The sequence below is a fragment of the Lontra canadensis genome, unplaced genomic scaffold (assembly GCF_010015895.1).
Source record: "Lontra canadensis isolate GAN:19392208 unplaced genomic scaffold, GSC_riverotter_1.0 scaffold78, whole genome shotgun sequence".
NCBI lineage: Eukaryota > Metazoa > Chordata > Mammalia > Carnivora > Mustelidae > Lontra > Lontra canadensis.
This window is the reverse complement of record NW_022631072.1, coordinates 7,570,979-7,598,219: the sequence shown is the minus strand read 5'-3', so window position 1 is coordinate 7,598,219 and position 27,241 is coordinate 7,570,979. Positions and strand designations below refer to the sequence as shown.

At 41.5% G+C, this 27,241-nt stretch overlaps 1 protein-coding gene across 3 annotated transcripts in view; it reads left to right on the top strand.

The window, feature by feature from the left end:
* The window catches only part of THUMPD2 (THUMP domain containing 2), a 39,726-nt gene extending 18,413 nt beyond the window's left edge, over nucleotides 1-21,313 (top strand). For 2 of the 3 annotated variants that reach the window (XM_032881992.1, XM_032881991.1), the window contains exons 7-10: nucleotides 7,160-7,231; nucleotides 7,752-7,866; nucleotides 17,549-17,657; nucleotides 20,392-21,313. In XM_032881992.1, the coding sequence (XP_032737883.1) occupies nucleotides 7,160-7,231; nucleotides 7,752-7,866; nucleotides 17,549-17,657; nucleotides 20,392-20,716 (621 nt within the window). In that variant the 3' untranslated portion in view covers nucleotides 20,717-21,313. The remainder of the gene's footprint in view (nucleotides 1-7,159; nucleotides 7,232-7,751; nucleotides 7,867-17,548; nucleotides 17,658-20,391) is intronic. The other variant, XM_032881993.1, reaches the window with a different exon arrangement.
* The last annotated feature ends 5,928 nt before the right edge of the window (nucleotides 21,314-27,241 follow it).

Below are 27,241 nucleotides of genomic sequence, written 5' to 3'. Positions count from 1 at the left end.
GTGTTCTGTAGTTCCTTGAGTACAGATTCTTTACCTCTTTGGTTAGGTTTATTCCCAGGTATCTTATGGTTCTTGGTGCTATAGTAAATGGAATTGATTCTCTAATTTCCCTTTCTGTATTATCATTTTTAGTTTATAAGAAAGCAACTGATTTCTGTGCATTGATTTTGTATCCTGCCACATTACTGAATTGCTGTATGAGTTCTAGTAGTTTGGGGGTGGAGTCTTTTGGGTTTTCCATACAAAGTATCATGTCATCTACAAAGAGAGAGAGTTTGACTTCTTCATTGCCAATTTGAATACCTTTTATTTCTTTTTGTTGTATGATTGCTGTTGCTAGGACTTCTAATACTATGTTGAACAAGACTGGTGAGAGTGGACATCTTTGTCGTGTTCCTTATCTCAAAGGGAAGCTGTCAGCTTTTCCCCTGTTGAGAATGATATTCGCTGTGGGTTTTTCATAGATAGATTTTATGAAGTTGAGGAATGTTCCCTCTATTCCTTTGAAGCATTTTAATCAGGAACGGATGCTGTATCTTGCCAAATGCTTTTTCTGCATCAATTGAGAGGACCATGTGGTTCTTCTCTCTTCTCTTATTGATTTGTTCTGTCACATTGATTGATTTGCGAATGTTGAACCACCCTTGCATCCCATGGATGAATCCCACCTGGTCATGGCGGATAATCTTTTTAATGTACTCTTGGATCCTATTAGCTAGGATCCTGTTGAGAATCTTGGCATCCATATTCATCAGGGATATGGGTCTGAAATTCTCCTTTTTGGTGGGGTCTTTGTCTGGTTTAGGCTCTGTTTTTATCCACTCTGATAGTCTCGGTCTTCCATTGAGAGAACTCAGTATTACGACAGACATACTTGATTATATTCCTCCTATTTTAATCTGTTTATAACATCTTACACTGTTTCTTAGTTTTATTTTTGCTAATTTGATCAAGTTACTTGGTAATCATTTCATTTCTGTCCTTGAGGTTGGAGATATACTTTATTGTTCTGTTCTACTAATGGTTCCTATTTCCTAGCTCTCTTGATTAAACTCATAGGACTCTGCTGTTTCTTTAAAACAAGGTATGAACTCTTTCATATCTTGTCAAGACACTGTTTTTAACTACCAGGACACTCTAAACTGGCCCTCTTCCCTATCATAATATGAGACCTCTAGAGTGCTTTTCTTCTCTTCTCCTGACTCACCTTACTCCTCCTTACAACATGACTTTTGAAACATTTTTATACCCTTCAACCCTCAACCCCCAACTAGATTGAACTAAATTATTTATCATGTGTCAGAATTTCCCTTGAAATATGCCCCTTACATTTCAAAAGTCCTCGTTTAGCACTTACATTAAACAGCCTGTCCTTAATCACTAAGCTCTAATTGTGTTTACTCACACACTTTTCTGGATAAATACACAGACATATCACTACGTATAGCACTCCTCCTCATTGTTCTTCACTTTGTCTTTTCCTGTTGAGGTCTCTGCTCTGCTTCATTTGTTGCTTAGTTGAAGTCTTTTCTTAGGTAATTTCCTCAGATGTGGTATCCACATAATACACTGTCTGAAATTCCTGCTATCCTCAAATTTGTTTTTTATCCTGGGATACACACCCATCTTGGCTGGACGTGAGAGTCTTGAGTGGCAGTCCCTTTCCTTCAGAGATCGTAGATGCTCTTCTGTTGCCATTTACTTTCCTGTGTTCTAGATGAATAATACATGCCAGTATGATTTTCCCTTTCCTGTCTAGCTGTCTGTTCTTGCTGGGGGGAGGCTTGTAATACTTTACTCTTTAATCCTCTACAGTTCAGCGGATGATGTGCTCGCTTCGGCAGCACATATACAGTTCAGCGGATGAGTTAAATGGGTGATGGGCATGAAGGAGGCCACTTGTTGTGATGAGCACTGTGTGCTATACACAAGGGACGAATCACTAAATTCTGCTCCTGAAACCAATACCACACTATAGGTTAACTAACTTGAATTTAAGTAAATCGTGGAAGAAAAAAAATCTTCTGAAGTTCAGGAGTATTAGCAGGATATACTTACATGTGTGTTTTCTACTCAGCCCCAAACTTGGTGTATCTGGCTGCTTGAGTTCTAATTCTGGCTCCACCACTAACTGACTGCGAAACTGGGGACAAGATATTCTACATCCCTGTGCCTCCATTTCTCATCAGCAAGATAAAAATAATTATCTCCTAGGGGGGCACCTGGGTGGCTCAGTCAGTTAAGCATCAGACTCTTGATTTTAGCTTGGGTCACATTCTCAGGGTTGTGAGATCGAGCCCTGCATCAGGCTCCACGCTTAGTAATGAGTCTGCTTGAGAGTCTCTCCTTCGCCCTCCCTCCATTCCTTCCCCACCCCCACACATGCACTCACTTGCTCTCTAAAATAAATAAATCTTGAAAAAAAAAAACTCCTAGGGTCATGTGAGGATTAAGTGCATTAGCATTTATTAAGTGATTAGAACAGTGCGTGGCATGTAGAACGTGTTTAAGTATTAGCCGCTGCTATGGCAATAATGATTATAATAATTATTAGGAGTATATAATAATTATAAAAGTTATTTCTCTGTCTCACACACTCTTTCTTTCTTTACTGATTTAATTATTATTGCCTCAACTGTTTTGCTTTAGTGACTTTTTTAGCTTAAACTACTTTGTTTTTCTGCTTTTGAAATTATTAACATGTTAAGCTTCCTGGAGCTTTCCTCCAAGTTGCTTATCCTTTCTCACGTGGTTTCCATCTCTTTATATTTTGGGTCTGCATTTTGAGTTATTCTTGAACATAATCTTCCAAGCTCTATGGCAAGAGTCATAGAGATGTGTTCTACTTTATTCGTCAGAATTTTTAGCTTAAAAATCATCATTTTTTAGCTCTGAAGGTTTTGTGTGTGCGCGCACTACATTTGAATATCTCTAAAAGCTCTTAGTTCTTTTGTTCGAATACTTCTCTGTCTCCTCCAGGAGCTCCTGTCACTAGCTGCATGCTGGGACTGCTCTGCCTATTTACTCTCTAGCTACTCACCAACCCCAGACCTTTGGATGTGCCATTATTTTCTCGTTGGCTCACTGGGACTCACCTGTGGTTATTAAAATATTTTAAATGGCCAAAATCCTAAAAATGGCAGAAGGCAAATGGATCTCTGGTGCCACTGGGGTTGTTGGCAGGGTAAGGAGAATCTGTTAGCCATGCTGAAAACTTTTCTGAGTGAAAGCTTTTCTCTTCACTGGTCTCCCTGCAGATCTGTAGATCTCTGAAGACCAGGTTCTCCCTGGTTCCAGTGATTTTCCCCTCTGGGCTCCAGGGCTGGTCTCTTGATCTCCCACCAAGCCATAGCTAAGAGGCCCCATACTAGTTCCTTCTTCTGAGACCCAAATGAAGCCCAAGGCTTTCTTTCTCTTAGCACTAGTTGCCTCTACGTCTGAGCATCACTTGGGCCCAGGAGAACTAAATAGCTTGGAGCTGAGAGAAAAGAAGAAAGCTACTTTAAGATTATCATGTTCTCAGAATCCATGATTTTTTTTATTTGATTTTAATCTTTAGTCCAAATTTCTTTTAGTGTAAGGACAGAGAGTTATGGTTACCAAACTGCCAGTGATCTCACCACAGTTTATATAACTATATAACTATATATATATGTATATATATACACATATATACATATTATATAAATATAAATTTATATAACCACCTTATACAAGATTGAAATGTTACCTTTATCTTGACATAAACATCCATTTGTCAGAAAAGTAGAAAGTAAATTAAAATATCCAAAGCTAATGTTAGATAAAATTTTTCCTTACTGTGAGTTTGCCTTGCTGGAACCTAGAGTAAGAATGGTTTCTCTAAATGTGATCACCAGCATAGGACGTCTGTTAAAGCATATAAGAAGTAGCACAGCACAGTTGTTTTGGAGGAGTTTAGCAATTGTTACAGGATTTCTTTTCCTTCAGTGCCCGCAAAGCTTGGTCACGCAGCTTCAAAGAATGAAGAGGTAGACCAGATGAAGAGTGGTGGGCAGCAAAGCCAAGTTTATTGAGAATAGAAAGCTTCCAAAGAGGGAGGGACCCGAGAGGTTTGCCAGTTTAGATCTAAGGGGTTTTATGGGCTTATTGGCGGATGGTTTTAATCTGATTCACTCTCCACGTGCCTGTCACCCAGTCTGGATTTTGTCCTCTACCTGATCCCATGAGCAAGGGTGGAGGACTCCTTCTAGGGTGGTGTAAAATCCTTTTAAGGTGGTGTCTTCTTAGGGCAGGAACTTTCTTCATTATAATGACCCACAGCGTAAATGATCCCAGTATCCAACCTTGGGTATGTCAGGGCCACTAACAGTGAAATCTAAACGGGAGGATGTTAGATATTTTTCACGTTTACCACAAGCTGTACTCCTTCCTACATATCCGAACAAGGAAAATCAAGTTCTGTAAGTCTTAGTTATTAATAAAAGCATACAGAAATACTTGTCTCCTGCCCAGGTACCCAGATATCATAGCTAGAGAAGGGCCTATGGTAACATAAAGACATGCAGATATTTCAGGTCAGATTATACCATGGACCATGTTGAGGGGAGGAAGAGCACAATGTTTGACACATATTAAGATCTTAATAAAAATTAGTTCTCATACCATTGTTATTTTTAACTAAATTGTCATTTAGATCCTTATTCTTTTTACTTAACCGCCCCTTCGTGGGGCATCCATGGGATACTCCCCTTAGAATTTCCACCCAGGGGAAAATCTCTCTCTCTCTCTCTCCTGAAGGACATTATGTTTCTTTCCATTAGGTCCCCTCTGGCTCTGACTGAAACTTGGCTGTCCACTGAGCACTCTGCTTCCTCTGTAAACATATCAAGGGACCGTGGGCCTGGAGGTGGTAGGTGTCTTCCTTGCTCCTCATTGCTCCTTCTGCCCAAAACCTCTCTGTGCATTTGAAGCACATGCTGTGAAATTATGCGCATGCAGATGTCTCTAGCTCTCCTCCTGTCCTTTCTATGAGAGTATAGCTGCTATTCCTGTCATAGCTCTTTATGATCTCAGTGGCAACTCTATAATCTGACCCTTTAAGGTCTCAGTTTCCGTGCCTCTACTGAACTACCCTAGCCATATCCTGGACCCTGTCATACCCAGAGGGGTATACCTTCCAAATATCTCAATTTCAGGAATCCTGCTCTTAGCCTCTTTCTCCCTCCTGTTCAATTCCTTTAGCATGCTGCCACACAGCCCCTTAACCCCTGGGACCTCTAGTCATTTGACCTTACCATTGTCCATTACTCACCACCTGTCCTCACCCCTCCTTCACAGCTTGGATTCTATGTTCTACCACTACAGTCATTTCCTTGCCCACACTTTTCACTCTCTTGCTTCTTATTTGACTTAAATATTGGAATCAGAAAAGAACTTCAACATGTTCTCCTCACCAAATCTACCAACATCTTGGAGTCTGTGCCCACATACTTTGCGCTATCATCATTGCAGTAAGTGAATTGTCCTTGTTTCACTCCAGTACTTGCTTCCTGGATTCTATTACCTCATGCCTACTTCAGGACTTTTCTCTCTACTGCACATTCCCAGCAGCATGTACCCTTGATTACATATCTTGCAATTTAAGAAAATAACCCTTTCCTGAACCCACGTGGTCCTTCTCTGCTTCCCTTTACGGAAAAACTCTTAAAAATAGTTGTCCCTATTTGGTGTCACTACTTCCTCACTTCCCCTTCTCTCTTGTGCCCAGTTCCATCAGGCTGTCGTCATCAGCATGCCACTGACACTGCTCACCTTGCTTACCTATTAGCACTTTGATACTGTCATTACTCTCCTTCCTGAAATGTTTTTTTCCACAAATTTTGGAACACCACTCTAGTTCTCCTCCTACATCAGTATGTGCTGCTGTCAGTATGCATTGCTGAATCTTCATCTACCAACGTCTATACTTAGGAGATCACTAGGGTCCAACCCATAGACTTTTCTTTTTTAACTTCTCTCACTTTCTAGATGACTCATCTAGTTCTCATGCTTTAAATATCATTTATGACTAACACTGAGTGTTCCCAACTTTATATCTGTAGCCTGAACCTCTCCCCTGAACTCCAGACCCATATGTTCAACAAATCACTTGATGTCCATACTTGGTCTAAGAGGTATTTCAAAATTAACATGTCCAGAACTATACTCTTGTCTCCTTCGAAGCTTCTCCTTCCCATCTCTTCCCATCTCAGTAACAGAGAACTCTTCCGGTTGCTCAGGTCAAAAACTCTAGTCTAATTTCTGATTATTGTCATTCTTAAACATTCTATGTCCAGTCCACTGGCTCCACCTTCAAAATATATGTAAAATCTAACCACTTCTCACCACTTTTACCAATAACACCCTTAATTCAAGTCACCATCCTCTCTTGCCTGCTTTCCCTAACTAGCCTCCCTGTTAAGACTCTTACCCTCTCTGGTCCATTCTCAGTAGAGCATCCAGAGTGATCCCTCTGAAGAGTAAATGTCATGTTAGTCTTCTGCTCAGAACCCTCCAGTAGTTTGCCATTCTTCAGAACAGAACCAGAATCGTTGCAGTACCTACAAATTGTGACATGATGGTGACTCCCCCAGAATGGGAATAATTCCATTTTTCTCCACATTTCTGGTTTTCCCAGGCACAGGTAGGATTAGACTTTCCCGTGTGTGTCATGTGACTAACAGGCTTCAGCCAGTTAAATGGCAGTGGACATGATGTGCCTCACTTCTACATGGCACCTTTAAGAGCCAATACACCATTTGTAATGCTTTTCTTGCCCCTCTGCCACAGTCATGGCAGCACTCCAGATGGAGACCACTTGACCAGCCTGGCTTCCAGTAAGAAGCAGAAGCCCCCGATACCCTACCGTGGGGGTGTAGCATGAGGCGTGTGTTGTTTTCAACCTCTAAGGTGCGGGGACTGTTCCCACGCGCAGCATAACCCCGTACTACCTCTCACATGACCACCACCAGGGACCTTCATACATAGCCAGCATACATCTGCCTTACGCCTTTAGCCACCTGAAACTCTGAATAAGGTGTAAAAAGCAATCATTACTCTTGAAATTTATGTTTCTTTTACAATACATATTTATGATATGTAAATATGAATAATGCCAAATCAATATTTCTGTCTGTAGGCTGGTGCATTTGTTTTAGATCCAATGTGTGGACTTGGAACAATACTTTTGGAAGCTGCTAAAGAATGGCCAGTAAGTTCTAAAGTTGGATAAACCAAAACCAAGCAATATATTTACTTTATGTATATTCACTTCCCAATTATTTACAAATAGATTATCTTTTTAGGATTATTGGTTTTGAGGATATAGGTTGCTATTTCCTGTTGTCAAAATGGATTATGAAGGGTTAATTAAATTGCTTAAAAGACTGATAAATTTAGGAAAATGTGAACAGTTTCGGTGCTTAGTCATGACAGATTATGCTAATCCCCAAATTCTTTAGACATTTGTTATTGTAAAATAAGGTTTTTTTAAAATAGTTTTTGTTATTGTAAAATAAGGCTTTTTAAAAATAGTTTTTAAAAATTAACAAATACTTGTAATTTTTTACCATTGAATATCATTTTAAAGAAATACTATAAATTTGTTTTAACCTGAATTAACAAATCTATTAAATTCATTTTCATTAATTGAGAAGAAGCAAGTCAGTTTTCTGAACTACATAAACTGATAGTTTAACTCATACTTAAAACAGGACTTTCTTTCCTCATAGGATGTGTATTATGTGGGCGCTGATGTCAGTGATTCACAGTTACTAGGTGCATATGATAATCTGAAAGCTGCAGGCCTTCAGGATAAAATTGAGTTACTCAAAGTCTCTGTTACAGGTGAGATATTAAAAATGCAAACTTTTGGAAAAATGAACATATTTAAATATATTTAGAATCATAATATTAAACAAAATTCACTTTTAATATAAAGGTTGAATATATCTGTGGAGTTAATCCTTGATTTATTTCCTATAGTATAATTATAACTTATTTTTTGAAAGATTCATTATTAGTAACATTTATTCAGTCTCCCTAAACATTTAAGTGAAAGTACCTTTTTAAGATGTGTTTGTTGTATCTGAACCATTTCTCACATCATAACCAGGGATCACTTAATGTAGGCATAAAATAAGGAGGATAGTATAATAATAATAAAACTTCAGATTTTTTTTTAAAGATTTTATTTATTTATTTGAGAGAGCAGATGTAGCCAGAGCAGCAGTCTGAGGGAAAGGGAGAAGCAGCCTCTCCACTGAGCAGGGAGCCTGATGCAGGGCTCAATCCCATGACCCTGGGTTCGTGACCAGAGCCAAAGGCAGACGCTTAACCAATTAGCCACCTAGGTGCCCCAAAACTTCAGACTTCTTCCAGATAAACTGAAATGTTCTAAATTGTCTTACCTTACCCTTGCCTCACATTGGACAGTATTGCTGTTAAATAGAAATGAGGTAACCATTCCTGTTTGCTAAACCAGTACTTTCAGTGCTAAAACTGGAATGCCTATGGCAAACCAGGACAGTTGGTCACCCTGTGAGGTAGTGGGAAACCTTTTACTGATGGGGGATCAGCAGGGACAAACATGACTAGAAATCAACTCTGCTCAGTCTAGTCAAAAGAAAATTTCCTTAAGGCGCCCATAGTATTTAGACCATTTTAGACAAGCCTCACATTCCTTATTTCTTTCCCTTTCCTCTAGTACATCTTTCTCCCTTAAAAAATAAGCACATTTAATTCCCTGCTAAGAAAATGGTATTCTCTTGAAACAGTATAAACAGGTAGTAGATGGTGTCAGTATTAAACCTATAATCCGGAGGAACTAAATGTTATTTTAAAATTTTTTATTGTAGTGGAAAAGTAGTAGAGTGTCAGGAAGAAAATATTAGGGTGACTTATGTGTAAAAACATAGTAAAGCAGCCCCCAAAGAAGTTGCATTATTGATTAAGATCTCGTGTTGTTTGCTGCCAACAACTATTTTTTCAACCTGTCAAGGTTGTTTTTTTCCTTTTTAAATTTTGTTTATTTATTTATTTATTATTTTATTTTTGTGAGAAAGAGGGAGGGAGAAAGAGAATGTGAGCGTGTGCTCACAAGCAGGGACGATGGGTGCACAGAGGGGCAGAGGGGGAAGCAGGATCCCCACTGAGCAGGGAGCCCGATGCGGGACGCGATCCTAGGACCTTGAGATCATGACCTGAGCCAAAGGCAGATGCTTAATCGACTGAGCCACCCAGGCGCCCCTCTGTCAAGGTTTTTAATGGGACTCTGTAAGACACAGGTTTTTAGAGGAAACCAACGGATGAGGAGGCTGAAATCAGCTTTCGTGAACTCTAATTTCTTTCAGAAAGCTGTTTCAAGAAGACTGGGATGGCTTCCTCAGCTGTTGCAGAGCAGTGATTTTTCCAACACTTTACAATCTCCAGAGGGCCTCAGAGGCGTCAGGAAGGAAGTACCCAGCTGTCTATCTGACCTCTGCCATGCTTCCAACTCCATTTTTATCTACTTTCGTGTGGGGGGCATTTCCCATAAGATTTCACTTTAAAACCAAGCAAAGGGCTTCAATTACTGTTTTTAAGTGTTGAAAACAAAAGGTTCTCTAGGGCACCAATAGGCAGATAAAGGAAGGATCATTCTCAGTGCCGTGTTAATAATAAGAGCAGGGAGGATGGAAACTGGAAACAAAGAAACTAGTTAGGGCTCTTGCATTGATCCAGTAAGAAGTGAGGTGGCTCTGGCCCAAGTGCTATTCATGGAGGTGTTGAGGAGAGGTCAGATACTTAATTTTTGAAGGTAGAGTGAGCAGGATTTGTTGTTGGATTGAATGCGGCCTCATCTGAAAAGGGGCAAGCATGGCCCAGCTTCCTGGCTTGAGCAGCTGGAAGGTGGGGTGGCCATTCACCGGGTTGGGAAAATGGTAGGGTAGGGGTGCAAGTTGGAGTTCTGGATCATTAGGCACCAAGTAGAGAAGATGGCACGTTAGTAGCCCCGTGCCCAGATCTGGAGTGTGAGGGGAGAGGTGAGGCATCATCAGTACGGGTAACATTTAAATCCAGGAGATCACCTAGGGAATGAGTATAGAGAAGGGAAAGAGGCCTCAGGATGAAGAGAGCAGTTGAGAAGTTGTGCTGGTTACCCTAGGCCAGCATTAGCTGGTGGGGTGCGTTTCCCTAAACCATTGTTGAGACCAAATAGTATCATTGTACTGCAGGATTGCAGTCTTGAGAACTATAAATTTGATACATTTTTCAAACTTAGTTTTCCTTAATTACTAGTGAGATGAAACATTTTTCACATGATGTCATTTGTAGATTGTTCTTTTGTGAATTATTCTCGGAGTAACTTTCTGGAAGAAAGAATGAGCCATCTATTTTAAATTGTTTCAACATCCTAACCTTTTAACATTAAATTTTAGATGAAGGAACCATATTTATCTGGTGTACAGAGGGGCCAGTATTAACTATTTAATAATTAGCCCTTCCTGGGTGCCTGGGTGGCTCAGTCATTAAGCATCTGCCTTCAGCTCAGGTCATGATCCCAGGGTCCTGGGATCGAGCCCCGCATCAGGCTCCCTACTTGGCAGGAAGCTTGCCTCTCCTTCTTCAACATCCGTCTGCTTGTGTTCCTTCTCTCACTGTGTGTTTCTCTCCCTCTGTCAAATAAATAAACAAAATCTTTAATTAAAAAAAATAAAATAATAATAATAATTAGCCCTTTACTACATATCTTTACTTTAGAGTTGGACATTGTAGCTAGAGCCTAGTGTTTATTTGGTTTCACCTTTAAAAGCTTTAATCATAAACACAATTTAGAATGCTGAGACCCAAGAATTGTCCTTTGTTCGACATTGACAGGTGTGGGGATCTCACACCTTTTTTACTATAGTAAGTAAGAGCACACAGGGACTTCAGAGTCCAACAGACTAAGTATAAATCCTCGCTCCACCATTGTTTCTCCAGTGTGTGGCCTTCAGCAAAATCCTGGACCTCTGTATTTTGTCATCTACAGTATGAGGATAATCCCTACTTCCTAGAACCCGTGGTGGGGATTTATCCCATAAGCACATTGAGTACTTTGCCTAACACACAGCACGAATAAAGACCTCAGTCAACGTGGGTATGTCTAGGAAGTTAGTAATACTCCCACCGTGATTGTCTCTTTGTTCTCTTTGCGTTAATGACTGGATTTTTTTTCAACTTTTTTAGTAATGTTTACTTTGTGACTTTCTACTGGTATAAAAGAAGATGATCCTTTAATATGCAGAACTTGCTTGTGTTTATTCCTAAGTTTTAATTACCATGAAAGTTTGGAACCAGATGAATATTATGTTACAGGCTATCTCAGGAACTAATTAGTCATTGGTTAGGCTTTGTTTTTTGTTAATCTACAGATATATTTACATTCCTAGGATAAGATAGAGAGCTGTAATAGATACAGATTTGAGCAAAAGAAACACATGTATAAGTTAATTAAGACAACAAAATTGTCAACAGGAGAAAAAAGGAACATTTTCCCTTCCAATTAGACATTATAGTCTGTTAGACATTACTTCGTTGAGAGTTTATAAGAAGCTTATTGCTAACAACTGTGCTTTGTTCTCAGGTGTCATTCATTTCAACCCTTGTAGGAGTAAAGCATGCTTTTTACAGTACACCCAGAAGCTGCCCATAATGTGGCGGTTGCATTTTCTTTCATATCAGTGTGAGTTTTCCTCCAGTATCTCTCCTGCCCTTGCTGGCCTGGGCCCTCGTGTTCTAGCCACGTGTCTTGTGGCCCATGTCATGTTATGCAAGGCTCATGAAGCTGCCAGGCTCAGAAGGAAATGTGGGAAGTGATGGGTTAGGTGTACATAGAGTATGTGGAAATAGGGAATCAGAAGCTTCCCTCAAAGAGTTGAGTGTTTTTTGGTATAATGGCTTTACAGTTTGTTATATGGTATCAATCCTTTTTTATTATTTGATAACACTTGTATTCTGTAACAAACTCAGCAGTAATAAGTTTTTTAAAGCATATGTTTAATGAGAAAGTTAATAAAGAGTTTCCATTTCTCAAGAAAGCTAGTGAAGGGGCGCCTGAGTGGCTCAGTGGTCTGAGGGTCCTGGGATCGAGCCCCGCGTTGGGCTTTCTGCTTGGCAGGGAGCCTGCTTCCGCCTCTCTCTCTCTCTGCCTACTTCTGATCTCTCTCTCTGTCAAATAAATAAAAAATAAATAAATAAAAATAAATCTTAAGAAAGCTGGTGAATACATTACTTAAGTAAAATGTTTGTTGACATTTATCATCCACTGTGAGGGCCAAGGGGATATCATTGATCAAATGAAACAGATGTGTTTATAGAAGCATCTAGCATTTACTCCAAAACATAGTAATTATTTTAAGGAGACTGAGCCCCAAAACAGCCACTTATCAAAAGCAGCTAGAGAAGAATGCATTAACCATCATTCTGTGAAGCATGACTTTTCATTTAGATCAAATGACTATTCTAAATTAATTTTGCTCACTTTCAATTCCAAGTTTTCTTGTACATGCAAACCAAATGAAGCTATAGCCATTAATTTGTTAGTTCCATTTGAAGACCTTTGCAGACGGTTAGGTGTTGCCGGTTTTGTATCACTGTTATCAGATGTATTCAAAAAGAAAATCCATTAAATCTGTCCCAGTGGTGGTATAGCTTTTCTTTTTCCCAGTTCTTGGAAATGTAGGAAATATTTTCTGTCAAAGATAACATCTTTCATAATTGTGAGTGCTACTGTAAATTCAGCTACTGTAAATTGCATGTGTGTCTGTTTATGCAGTATTTAGTGATAATTAGTATTCTAACGAAATCTATGAAGCAGAAATGTACTTGAAATCTGGCGTGGTATCCACATAATTCATAATTATCTTCAAACAAGCTCTGATGTTCTATAAATGAAATAGAAACTTAAGTTACCAAAATAATAAACTTTCGAAAAACATTTTTTAAATACACATGGGATAACTGACTTGCAAACTATTTGTGATGAGGGTGATTGCAAAAACAAACTTCATAACAGAACATTTATTTCCCTGCCCATCATCAGTTGGGTTTAAAAATATTTAAGCCTTCAAAGAATGGCTTTTTGGATCAAAGTACTCTATAATTGTACTATACAAGTTTTTTTAAACAAACCAATAGGCTCATAGTGGTTGCATTTTTCAAAAAATCTGTTGGAAATCTGTAATCAAAGAATTTAACAAATATAATGCCCCAAAACTTAAGTTTCTGCAATTTTTGATGAATTGCAGTTATGAAAAACAAAACAGGAGGACATTGAAATCCCTAAAAACACCAAGGAAGAAATGAACAAACTAAAACTGAGAGCTTAATAATGAACAAGATTTAATTCTGAAATTCTGTAAATACACCTTGGATATCTTATGCGAAGAGGCTTCTAATGGCCTTCTTTAATTGGATAAATGTATATTCTAGAATGGAATGGAATCAAATTGAGAAGGGCTTAGATTCTATAGGCTCTACACTTGGTAAGCGAATTAAAAGAACAGTAGAGACAATTTATTTGAGTTTTGTGTCATGAAAATGTTTGTCAAAGACACTACAAATGAGGAGATTGAACTGCAGGACTGAAATATTTAGACTTTCCCTATGAAAGAAATAAAATTGAGAGTATCCTCCACTTAGCAGAATTTGCTCTGAGCTCTACTGTTACTTTAGAACCTGTAAAGAAGGGTTCTCTACTTATTTTCTCAAATAAAAATATTAGAGTCTACAAAGAAGTTTATTAGCCATTAAAGTGAAACTCTGAAGAATATTACAGGCAATTTTATGAAAAAAATGTGAAGTTCTATTTAAAAAGTATTACATTCTTCAGAAAAATATCCCTAATGACATGGGATTAGAGACTAATACATCTAAGAAACCAATCAGTATAAGAATACAGATCACAAAAAATCATTTTACTTGTTAATTTTAAGCTTGTGGGGTTTTTTTATTTCAATGTGCCCAGATAATATTTTTCGGTCCACTATAATAATAAACAATTTGTCAGCCAATAAATATTTCAAGAAGTATGTATTCTTATTTCTAATCATCTTGTTCTTGAAAAGTTCCTCTTTGGACTATAAGTTAAAAGGTCACCAGTTCCAGATGCCAAACTACGTTTTGCATATTTAAGACTAATTATGAGCTCTGGATTAAGACAACAGACTGAAACTTTATTGAAGGATTTGTATTCTCCTGCACTTATTGAAATAAGAAAACAAATAGTAAAAATAGAAGAAAAAAAATCAGCAGCAGCAACCAAAGGGCATAATCTATATGCAATAAACTTCAAAATCTGGCCACAATGGAAAGAAACAGGAAGTTATAGAGCAGTATTGTCAGTAGAATAGTGGCTATTTACAAGGTAAATAACAAGTGTGACCCCAAAAATATACCCATTCAAGATGTCATTTTAGTACAAAGACATTTTCAGATATAAAAGAGTTCAGGTGGGGCACCCAGGTGGCTAAGCCAGTTTAGAGCCTGACTCTTGATTTCATCTCAGGTCATGATCTCAGAAGGGTGAGACTGAGCCCTGTGTGGGGTACCCCACTCAGCATGGAGTCTGCTTGAGATTCTCTACCTAATCACGCCCCATCCCCGCCGCCTGCTCCTCCCCACCCCCACCCTGGCTCACAAACATGCTCTTTCACTCTCTCACTAAAAATAAAATAAATAAAATCTAAAAAAAAAAAAAAAAGTTCAGGCAACATTTCACTAATAAACCCTGCAGGGAAAAACTTTAATAAAATCCAAACATCTAAGAGATGAATCAACTGAAAAATAAAGAAAGCCAAGACAAAGTGATTGGTCATGAGGACTGAATCAACTTGAATATACAACTGATTTTAAACAACTGAGAATTACACAGAACAATAAGAATGTTATAAATCCAGACAGAATTTATAAAGAATGTTCAAACAGGCGGAAGTAGGATGAAAGAACATAGGAAGGGTGTGTCCAATTTTGTAGAAGACCAATTTATTTCATCATTTGTCTAAATATAAGCACAAAAACGTATCTCAAAGACTCTTAAAACCTATTGGAAGAAAACACATTACGGCCATAATCCTGAGTTTTAAAGCAGTTCTTACCCATTTTTCTCCTGGAAGGAGGGAGACAGAACGGTTCTTTTTGTTCAAGACACACCAGTATGTTAAGTTGTTTTCATGTTCTTGAATCATCCTGCAGAGTTGTAAAGGAGACGATTTTTATATATTTGTTTTGAACTATGTTTCTATTTCAGAATTTTATCTCCTTAGTTACGGCAGACTCCTTGTTCTCAGGCAGTTCAAAGCATTTAATAATTTAACAGATTCTACTGTGTTGAAAATCAGGGGTCAGGTGCTCCTGCTTTCAGGAGTTTCCTCACCAGAAACCTTGGAGGTGGGGCCAACAGTCTGTGTTTCACCAGCCATCCAGATTCTGATACACACTAAATAGTAGGTTTGGGATCAAGGGGGCGAGGATTTGCGTTTGTAGTTCCCAGGAGATACTGCTGCTGCTGTAGCTCCCGATGACGCTGCCCGGGAGATACTGTGGCTCTGAGAACCACTGCAGGAGGAAAGGAGTAGGAAAGAGGCCCATCTGGAAGCAGTTGCCCTACGTGGCCTTTGAGGAGCCAGGGGAAGGACATGCTGTGTTGTGCAGAGCTGCTTTGAAGAGTTCCAGCCCACTGATCTCCACCTGGCTGTCATCTGCCTGTACACACAGAGAGGACATTGTTCATGATCACTACAAGACCTAACTGTTATTGAGTGCTCACTCTGTGCCAGGCACCATTCCAGATGCTTTCCATAAACGACCTCACTTGTCAACTTAAGAGTACCCACTTTACAGATGAGGAAACTGACACAGTAATTTCCCAAAGTCCCCTAGCTACTTAGCGACAGAGCCAAATGCAGGCTGTTGGATACCAGGGCCTGCCTGCCCTCTCACACATACCCACAGAAGCTCATCTTGGGTTCTATGGGAAGAGAACGTTGCTTCGTTCTAGAACTTTTTGAAAGAATTATTCTGTGAGGTTTGTTCCTTTAACTTCTAAAATTATTTAAAGCAGTTCAGCAACTTACATAATACAGAGTAGGAAAGTTGCAAATAAAAATAGAGACTGACAAGAAAAAAAAATGTTAACCAAACCTGAGCAAATTGGACAGCTAGTGTGTATGTGTGTGTGTCTGTGTGTCTGTGAATGTAAAAGAAAGATGTGGGCTCAAACTCAACAGTAAACTACTCCGTGGTTTCTCATGTATAAAACATCTGATAACCACGATGGCCTTCACTGTACATTGCCTTGAGTAGTTCTGCAAAAATATTGAAACTATTTAAATGTACATGTTCTATATCAACACCCAAAAACTAAATGTGTGAAGTTTAAATATGACTTGGGGGGGGCGCCTGGATAGTGCAGTGAGTTGAGCAACTCTTGGTTTCGGCTTGAAATTCTCGGTCCCTCTCCTGCTGTGCTCCCTCCCGTCTCTAAAATAAATAGACAAATCTTTAAAAAATATGTATGACTTAGAAGGAAAAAAAAAAGAATTCCTGCCGAGCTTTAAAAGAATATTATTCTGAAACTTTTCTAACAACCTATTCTTATTCTACTGATCTCAAGCAAGGGTTAGAAGTAAGTGAGATTTACCAAGTGTTCATTAGACTTTCCCAGGTAATGGGACTTTTTGTTTTGTTTTTAAGTTTCCAGCCAACAAAAATGTATATGGTATTCAAAATAATAAAGATTATTTACATTTTATTATATTTTTAAAGAATTAGATGCTACTGAATACCTTATGAATATCTAATGTACATGGTAGGTGGCAAGTAAAATAAGTAGAAAGTGAAAAGTATACTCAGAAAATGTGGAAGTTAAGCTTACGTGTATTACCTTTTGATAATCTAATTTCTGAGAATAGTAAAGATGAGAAAAATTTAGATTTAGTAATCAAACACTGTATTTAATTTTGTTTAGCGATAATCACTTTGTTGATTTGTTTAGCATTTTCTCTGGTCTTAGGACTTAAGTGGATGTTCTTAACCTTTTGGGTCTCCTTTAAAATTTCAGTGAAAGCTAAGATCATCTCCCTTAAAAGCAAGTATATCTACACATGCAAAATTGTATAAGTAACTATGAAGAGAGAAATGTAAGTTACAGAACATGGTTTGTGGAAGGTTCTAGACAATTTAATGTATTTCTTCTTGGATCTGGCAACTTTCTAGTCATGTAATATGTTTAGAGAATTCAATTTTCTGATTAATTTAAGATTCTGCTTAATTTATATCATATTATCATAATAGAGAAACCAATTTTCAAAAAACAGAATGTAATAACTTTACCATTTATTTTTTAGTGAAAAGCCTTTTAGAAACTTGTAATTTCTTGGAAACAATGTTAGCAACCCTAAATTTTATTTAATATGCAAAAATAATTCAGCATACTTCAATTTTCTTGTATTTAGGTTGTAAATATTTGAACTTAATGTAGCTGGATTCTCTGGTTTCTGTATTTCAGAACTGCCATTGCCCTCAGAGAGTGTCGATGTTATTATTTCTGACATTCCATTTGGGAAAAAGTTTAAGTTAGGGAAAGACATCAAAAACATTCTACAAGAAATGGAGAGGTAAGTTGTTGAGTTTATTCTTATAATTTTTGAGTTACTGGACATTTAACCAAAATATATCATAGTTCTTCAGTTAAGATTTGATTGCATCTTAGTAATTTATCCAAAGCTTTTGTAGTTCAGTTTTCTAAGGTTTCAAATCAGAAGCTTATAATTGAAATAGTTATTCCATATCATCTTACACTATTCTAAGTTTTATTTTGGAAAAGATACCAGTTTGTCATTATTGCCTGAAATTTGAACATCTGAAATAGTGACGTGTATTTTAATCACTGAGTAGGTAATTTACGTATTTACTTGTAATCCTCACAAAAACCCTGCCTGCTGTTAATCCCCCATGCTTTCCAGATGAGAAACTGGAACCCAGAAAGATGAACTTTCTCGAGACCCCAGCTACTAAACCACACAACAGTTCACACACAGAACATCAGTAACCTAGAGAAGTTACAACACTGCTTATTGTAGAAGGAAGATGAAGTGTTATTCATGTCATGGTTTCTAAGGTCGGCCTCAGGGAATCTAATTCAGTGAAAGTATTTCTTTGAGAGGTTCAAACAGTGAGGCCTGTTTTCTGATCTGAGAAAGGAGAGAATCTAGAACACATGGAGGAATAAAAAGATAGGACTAAAAGGTCAGTTCATGAAATCGGCTCAGTTGGGCATTTGATAGAGCAAGACAACATAGATGTTTGAGAGTCTGTATATAAATAATGTCACCAACAGAAAAAATGAGCCATGGGTGTTGGGTAGAAAAAATTCAGTGTCAAGGCCGACATTCCATAAGAAAAATTAAAGCTTGACATCAACTCTGAGTCCAGCCAGGAGCCATCTCAGCTCCATCATGTGAACTGGGTGCTCCACACTTCTTTTTGGATTTTCTTATTTCTAGGCAACCTCCCCTGCTGCACAGTTAGCTACCCCTTGGCGTAATTACGTGGGGTCTCTTTCTGGGCAACACCAATAATTCAGACATTTCCTCAGCTCCTGTGCATGTTACCCTCAAGCAGATTTTGCAACCACAGCCTTTGTGCCTACCTAGATAATTCACCAGCCACACTATTAAGCCAGCTCATGGCGAAATACAGTATGTGTGAGCAGTGACTTACGTTCAGCCTGGAACTTTCCAGAAGGTATTCAGGATTTACCCGCTAATCTGAAGGCCTCAGTTGGATCAGTGTATGTATTTGGACATAAGGAACTTCTCTGACCATGCTTCCCTGACACCTGCCCACAGACTTTGTGGTTTGATTTTTTATTTTTTACACAGTTTGAAGCTTTATACAGTCAATGTAGCATAACACAGTGCAGCTTGGAGACAAACTTGTCTCGATTCACTGATTGTTTAGATGAGGGAAAAGCTCCTTGAGCTCCTGACATCTTTGTCAGGTGTGGTAGAGATTCCCTGTAACTCCTGGCCCTTAAGCAGTCATCCTGTTTCCCCACGTATACACCCAAACTTACTGGAAGAATGGTCTACCCTTGACGTCTCTGCTTCTTCACCTTCCAGTCCCCCTTCGATTCTGGCAGACCAGCAATTTGCACCTGCCCTCAACCAAGATCGCACGCCCAGGTTCACTGATGACTTCTTGTAATCCCAGTCACTTGTTAGTCCTGCCGCATTACACACTGTTGAGACCATTTCCTTCTGGAAACCGAACATCGTTGGCTTCTGTGCCATCACTGTTGTCCAGACTTTCTTGTAGGATTACGGACCCTTCCTCCTTTCTCCTCCTTTAAACGTGAAGTCTCTGTTCCTTGGCCTTTTTGCTCTTCTCACTTTTACTGCCCCCGCCCCCCATGATGTCCTCCGCCTGTTATCTGCTGTGTACTATAAAACTCTGAAATCTCTACCTCCACTGGTCTTCTCCTTGCCTCCAGGCTGTATCTCCAGCTGTGGATTGGAATTCACCCTGCCCTGTTCCTTTGGTCCCTCGGCACATTCCAAACAGGCTCTTTCCCTCCCTCCTCCTCCCACCCCCTCAGATTCACCCCCCTGCTGAATTTCTTTGAGTGCCTCCTGCACCTGATGGTCTTCCTGTCTGGGCTTTGCTGCCTCCAGCTGCCTGCCCTGCTCCAGTCCCTCACTGTCACTTGGCCCGCCTCACTCCTGCTTGTCCTTAACTCACAGCGCAGGTTTGGGACCCACCTAATGCATTCCTGGGGCACCTCAGACTTGCCTGGAGCATTTGCCACCCTCCTTAGCTCTCTGCTGGCTGCTCTCCCACTGTCAGTAATTTCTTTGGCTGCCCCGGAGACTGTGGTGTTGGTCACTTTGTCCACATAGAACTGCTGTGCAGAATTTGCTCAAATGTTTTCATCTCAGGGTCTTCCCTTTCTTTTCTGGTCTTCCCTGTTGTCCTTCCCTTGTGCATATCCTCACTCTTTCTGGTGATTTTCTTCTGCCAACAGCCTACTACCTCTAATATATGCTGATTCTTTAGGATTCTTTCATTTGCCTTTTCCTTTGTACTTATTAGAATGTGACTATGAATTACTTTGAGGCTTGCCTTTTAAGTAGAGTAAAAATAGATAATTAAAGCAGATTTGTGCTAGTGATTCTGTAATTACTATAATGAATATGTATTATGGAAGCTACTACCTAATTATCAAAATCCTTGTGTTTAAATAGATAAAATTAAATTTCAAATTAAAAACACCAAATATTTAAAATAAAGTGGGATTGTTTGTTGTCTAAAAAGAAAGAAATACTCATGCCAATTACCATCTTCCGTCAGAGTGCTCCACATTGGAGGAACCATTGTGCTGTTGCTCAACAATGATCACCACAGGCGCCTCCAAGACTGTGAACAGAGCGGCATCCCTTTGAATTCCAAGGGCAGCCCCACAGATGAGCCTGGAATCGAGGAGTGCTTGAGCCCCAGAGAGAAGACTGACCTATCGGACACAGTGTCATCTTCATCCGAAGCCAGCAGCCAGGGGGGCTTAGACAAAATGCCACCGGTTGGCTCTTTAGTGCCAGTGGAATGCTACCAAGTTAGCCTTGGAAGGACAGAGGCATTCATATGCAAATACAGGAAGTCTCACTCTTTGGGACTCTAGCAGGCTTGCTGCTGTGAGCCAGGTTCAAGTCCTGTCAGGGCAGCTGTACAGCAGTGAAGGCGGTTGTCCTGGACCCTCATAGGGCCCCAGAGTCCCAAGGAAGCAAACTCCCCTGAGGTCCAGCATCGCTGCTGGACACAGGTTCTGAGTAGAGATCAGCTTTACAGCCAAAAGAATTAAAGTTGCCGACCAAAGCCAATGAATGTACATTACACCAAATGACTCTTAAATATCATATTCTGTCGGAAGATGAAGAGTTCTGCCCCGCCTGCACTATTTCTGAACAGAAACTGAAACTTGGAACAAAGGTTTTCAGGGGTTCACATAAAGTATACTGCAGTCATCACAAGGTTGGTGATGTTTTCACGATCAGGTTTTTCTAAATGTAGAAACTTTTATGTCTTACTTCTTTTGCTATTAAACTTGATTTTTAAATGTGTAATTTTCTCCTCCATTGGAATAAAAATAATTTTTATTTGCAATACCTTTTGTACATCCCAAGTTATATAAAACATTAATGGGAATAATAATATAAATCAAGCCAGTATCCTCCAACATGACGGAAAATAAAGTTTGCTCTTTTTATAAAAACATTAATAAGTTGTCGCCTCTCCCTTATTTAAATTAAATACATTCCTTGCGTTTACTAAGAAGAAGATCTTCTTAACAGGAAGTTGATGAGAATATGATTTTCATTTTTTTTTCAATTATCTAAAGTAGTGGCTTGGCTTCTTGGCTGTTTTACTATTTTAACAACCTCTCCGTGTTTGGGAAATTTCTCACTTGTGAATCCCACCTCTCCAAAGAAGAAGCTGAAGAGTCTTTTCCAGCTGGGGCGTGGCATGTAACTTAGTCCGCTCATCAGTGTGGGGCTAGTGGGGCACAGGTGATAAGTGGAGTTTCTACCTGAGAGCACTTCATAGTAATCCCAGTGGAATCTGAGCCTGTCCCGTATTCATACAACAAATATTGATTGCATACCTATTCTCTGCCAGGGCGTTGGTCGGGGTCCTCGGAGCACGTCCATGAACCAAAGATCCTTGCCCTCACAGGAGTTAAACACTCTAGCAGGGGAGACGGATGAGAAGCAGCAGACATAATGAATAATTTATTTGATGGTTAGAAGGTGGTAAGTGCGGGGTTGGGGGAAGGAAAGCAGAGTAAAGTGATCGGGAACCAGGAGGATGGGGATAGGACTGTTTTGCACTTTTAATAGGTCAAGCCTCTTCGAGAATGGGAGATTGGAGCGAATATTTAAAGGATACGGAAGAGTGTTCCAGGCACATGGAAGAGCCAGTTGCAAAGGCCGTAAGACAAGAGTGTGCCTGATGTATCTGAGGAACAGCAGAGAGGAAGTCGCACTGGAGCAGAGTCAGTTGAGGGGGAGAAGGAAAGGTTGACCAGCAAGTCAGTGGCCGGCGGCAGGGGCAGGTCACACCACAAACAGGGCCTTGCAGATCGCTAGGAGGACTGGCTTTGACTTAAAACTACCGGACAGTTTTGAACAAGGAGAAATCTAACATACATTTTAGAGAACCATTGTGATGACGGTAATGGGGGGAGGCAAAGGCGAAAGTAGACCAGTTGGGAGCTTTTCGCAATAATCCAGACAAGAGAAAATGGTAGCCTGCCCAGCAAGAGCAGCTGAGGGGGTAAGACACAGCTGGATTCTGAAATATCTTTCCTTTCTTAAACCGGCAGGATCTGCGGATGTGTCTGATGTGTGGTGTGATAAGTGGAGAGGAGGCAGGAGTCACTCTCAGATACTTGGCCAAGCCCCCCAAACAGGGCGCTTCCATCCACTGATGGGGGAAAGGCTGTGGAGGGGGCAGGCTGGGTGTGAGATGGCATTTTTAGACTCGCTAACTCTGAGACGTGCATTAAACATCCCAGTGGGGGTGTTGAGTGGGCAATTGAAGTTTAAGACAAAGTTCTGCCCTGGAGATAGAAATTTGGGGATTTTCGGCATATTGGTGCCCTGAAATTGGATGGGATCACCAAACGACTAAATGGAGGAGAAGAAGGAAGAGGAACAGGGCTGAGCCTCGGGTTCCTCCAGCACTAAGAGGTCCAGAGAAGGGAAGCGATCTGCAAGGGAGCGGGAGGAAAGCGAGTGGTTGCCCGGAAGGCAAATGAGCACAGGATAGGGGGGAGGCAGTGATCTATCAAATGCTGCTGGAAAAGATAAAGACCTAGAAATTGACCCTTGGATTTAGCAGTGAGTGACCCCGACTGTGGGCGTTTTGGTGGCCTGGGGAAGGAGCAAAGCCATCTGGGTTGGAATTAAGAGAAAATACTGGGGAAATCTGGAGGTAATGAATACAAATGACTCTTGCAACTAGTTTTGTTGAAAAGAGTGGAAAATGGAGTTAGTAGCTTGGTGAGGGATGTGGAATCAAGAGAATGATATATTTTAAGATGGGAGAAGCAGCAGCATGTTTTTCATATTGAAGAGGCTGTTCCGGGAAAGGTGGAAAACTCATGAGGTAGGGAAAGGATAATTGCGGGAGCAATGTCCTTGAAAAGGGGGTTGGAATACATTCCACACATGGGGGAATTAGCGTTCGATAAGAGCATGAATAATTTCTCCATGGTTACGAGTGGGAAGGCAGCATACAGGCATTTCTGCAATAACATGATAAATGTGCTCCTGAAAATGTTTCATTCTCAAATTCATGCACTAAAAATAACAGAATTTACGGAAAAAGTACCGGCCAGACCATTCTAAACCTATCCAACTCGGGAAATGGCATACTATCAAAAACGCCAATTAACATAGTTTGAAAGAACGGTTTAACATTCCTAATAAATAAATACACTTGACCCTTGAACAAACCAGGGGTGAAGGGGTCCTACCCCCACACAGCCAAAACCCGCTTATAACTTCTGAATCCCCTACAACATAACTACTTATAGCCTACCACTGAACTGAAGCCTTACCAATGACATCAACAGTCACTTAACCTCTACTTTGTTATACAGATTGTACCCTGGATTCTCACACTAAAGGAAGCTAGAGGCAAGAAATGTTATTCAGAAAATCATAAGAAAGAGAAAATACATTGGTAGCATGGCGGATCTGCTTCTTGAAAACAAACCACGGAGGCCGGCTAGGAGGGCAGGGCAAGGGCAGCGGCAGCAGGGGTCTGGGCCCTGGGACAGCGTGGTCACCAAGCTCGGTGGCCCCACCTCAACAGCAGCAGCCACAGGGCAGGCTGGTGAAGAACACCATCAGCCGGCACAGTCTTCCAGAAGGCATACTTCTAGCCCATGGCCATCAGCTGCTGGCCTCCCAAAGGCCACGGGGAGGGGTCTGCACCGGGCCCACTGAGGCCACCCCCATGAGGCAGGGCTAACCAGCTGCAGACCCACCCCTGTCTCCTGGCCATGGTCCTTCTGTGTCTGCCTAGCCTCCTCCCTGCCCACCTGAGCTCTCCAACCAACCACCCTGTCAGCACACGGGCTGACCTGAAGCCTTGCCAGGTCCTGGGCCCCAGAGGTCTGTTCATGGTCTTCCATGGCCTCACGGGTTCCTCAGAGGGCAGCAGGCATGACCTCTGTCTGCTCCCTTCAACTTTGATCTGGTCCCATGAAAGCTGAGGTGGGCAGCTATAAATAAATGCCCTTGTGGCTTTTGTGGTCAACTCTTATAAAGGGGGGAGGGGAGCACCTGGGTGGTTCAGTCAGTTAAGCATCTCTTGGTTTCAGCTCAGGTCATGATCTTAGGGTCGTGGGATCGAATCTGGAATAGGGCTTTACCCTGAACACAGAACCTGCTTGATATTCTCTCCCTCTCCCCATGCCCCTACCCTCCCCACCCCACGTGTGCACAACACATAAGTACATCTTAAAAACAACAACAACAAAAAAAAATAAATAAAAAATAAAAAAATAAAAGTAGACCCCCATAGTTAAAACCCATGTTGTTCAAGGGTCAACTATTGATCGGTAAATAAAGGATATCACCTTTCCATGAAAAGGGCAAAGGCAGGTTGAATAGAATTTGGTAGAAGAAGGGTAGAGGCTGCTACCTACACAATAAGGACTTCCAAGACAAAACCTGTGGCCCAAAGGAATCAGTAAGAAGATGCAGTGAGAAGGCCTTATCCAAACTACCTTATTCTTCCTGCAGTTTACTCATTCAGCTCATTCATTAACGTCTTCACGTTCAGCTTCTCTTATCTGGTAGCACAAAGTATTAATGTGCTGGGGGGGAGAAATGACTTATGAACCGACCCGATTTCCACTTTAGAGTGACGTCATCCCCGACCTAGCAATAACATTTGAGTGACTGCCTATTACAGAAACACACACTGTAGAACAGACTGTAAGTGGGAGCAGATGCTGGAGGGTGGGCGGATGTGGTGGTGGTAGACTGTGCAAGTTCTCTTCTGACTGCTTCAGTTTTCTCAGTGAAAAACTATGTGGTAATTTCCCCAGATCCTGACTCTACACCTGGAACGGTGCCCTGAGCAAATGCAGAATTTCTACAATGGCTCCCAAACCATGGAGTAAGGGTGACTGTTATCGGAGGACCAAGATCCCATCTTCCTCAGGCTCCCCCCACCTCCCCCATCCTACCAAAATGGCCGAACAAAAGCAGTGATTCCTTTGTAAGAACTGCAGCTATTAGTGCCGTTAAGAAAGAGGCACAGATGCTCGATGAAATTCCTTGGTATCCAAAGGCAATCTATGGCACCTTTGGGTTTGTTGCTCTGACTCATTTACTTATAATGGAGGCTTCCTGCAAGGGAGGGTCCTTCAGCAGGTCCAGGCCCACTGTGAGCAGCTCTGCATGTTTATCCTCATGACCCAGTGGATGTAATGATGCTCAGAATGTCTGTGAGCAATCAGACGCTGGCTGGACACTGCTGGAGACTGTCCTCATAGGGCAAGGATAGCTGTAGCCTCTTTGCTTTTGGAGCAAAGCCAAGCTCTGTTGTGCACCTAATTATTCTCCTTTTAGAAAGAACTCTTGGCTGGCAACTGAGGGCTTGACCACAGGACACCAGGTGACTGTGTGACCCAGCCTGCCCATCTTGAACTGAGAGTGCCCTGATCCACCATGCCAAAGGTCAATAAGCCCAGCCCACCAGGGCCTTCTTATCAGGGGGGAATCCCTATACATCAGCACCGAGCTCCACAGCTGACCGCCCTCATGAGCTACAGGAACAGTCATCCCCTCATCCTGCCAGGGGCCTCCTGCCCGCCGCATCCCTCCCCTATCCCCCGACCACGGTCCCATGGGGGGGTTCCCGATGAGCAGTTCACCAAGAAGGAAAGAAGTCCAATCTGGCTTACAGATGGTTCTGCAAGTCTTTTTTTTTTTTTTTTAAGATTTTATTTATTTATTTGACAGACAGAGATCACAAGTAGGCAGAGAGGCAGGCAGAGAGAGAGAAGGAAGCAGGCTCCCCGCTGAGCAGAGAGCCTGATGCGGGACTCGATCCCAGGACCCTGAGATCATGACCTGAGCCGAAGGCAGCAGCTTAACCCACTGAGCCACCCAGGCGCCCCTGGTTCTGCAGGTCTTGCTGGCACCTGCCGGGATTTCACTGCTGGGGTTCTTCAGCCCCACCGGGGCCAAGGGACAAGGAGGAAAGGAAATTTTCCCCGGGAGCAGAACATGGAGTGGTCTACATGGTCCACTTTGCCCGGAAGGAGAGACGGCCTGAGAGGGAGATGCTCACCCTGAAAGGGCGGCCAGGGCCGTGAAAGAAGGACAAGAGTGGACATCTCAGAACAGGGCCCAGGATGGGAGAATATTTGTGTCAGGTTCTAAGTCCGCAGGTGGAAGACTGCCTGCCCGGTGCCTTCCCTTTCCCCTAGCCACCCTTGCTCGGTGGCCTCATGGACAAGGTGGTTGCGGTTTCCGCAATGGAGGTAATGTACTGGCCCAATGAAGGACGGGTCACCAAGTGCCTGCCGCCACTGCTGATTAACTTTCAGCAGCAGTGACCTCCCCTGAGACTTGTTGTACTACCACATTCGGGAGGAAAATGAGAGTGGAGACCGCTTCCCTTGTGGAGAGGGCAATACTTTGTCTTGGCTGGACAACTGCTCATCCTAGACTTGGATTCTCCAGGCAGCAGCAAATGCGTGGATTTACCAAACTCCCTTACGCGCCACACCACCAGAGATCCGTTACAGCGATGGAAGTGAGGCCACAGGCCTAGGCTCTTGGGATTTCTCACCAAGTTCACCACCACCAGAACCGAGTGGCGTGAGCTACCTGCTGGGCTGGCAGAGAGAAATCCTGGCCAGGGTGAGACGCCTCCCTGCCGAGCGCCGTGTGTGCTGTGACCCGCTGACCAATAGATGGAGCTCTTTCTCCCAAAATCGGAGTAAAGAGACCAATGGGGGAGAGTGGGAGGGGGTACGTGTTACCGTATCACCTCTAATTAAGCAGGCAACCAAAATGGAACCCGCTTTCTGGAAGGGTGGCAGAATAAACATGGGGTCTCAAGGGTCAGCAGGGACAGAGGGCAGCATTCAGGGTCCACCATCAACGGTGCTAGCTGCGCC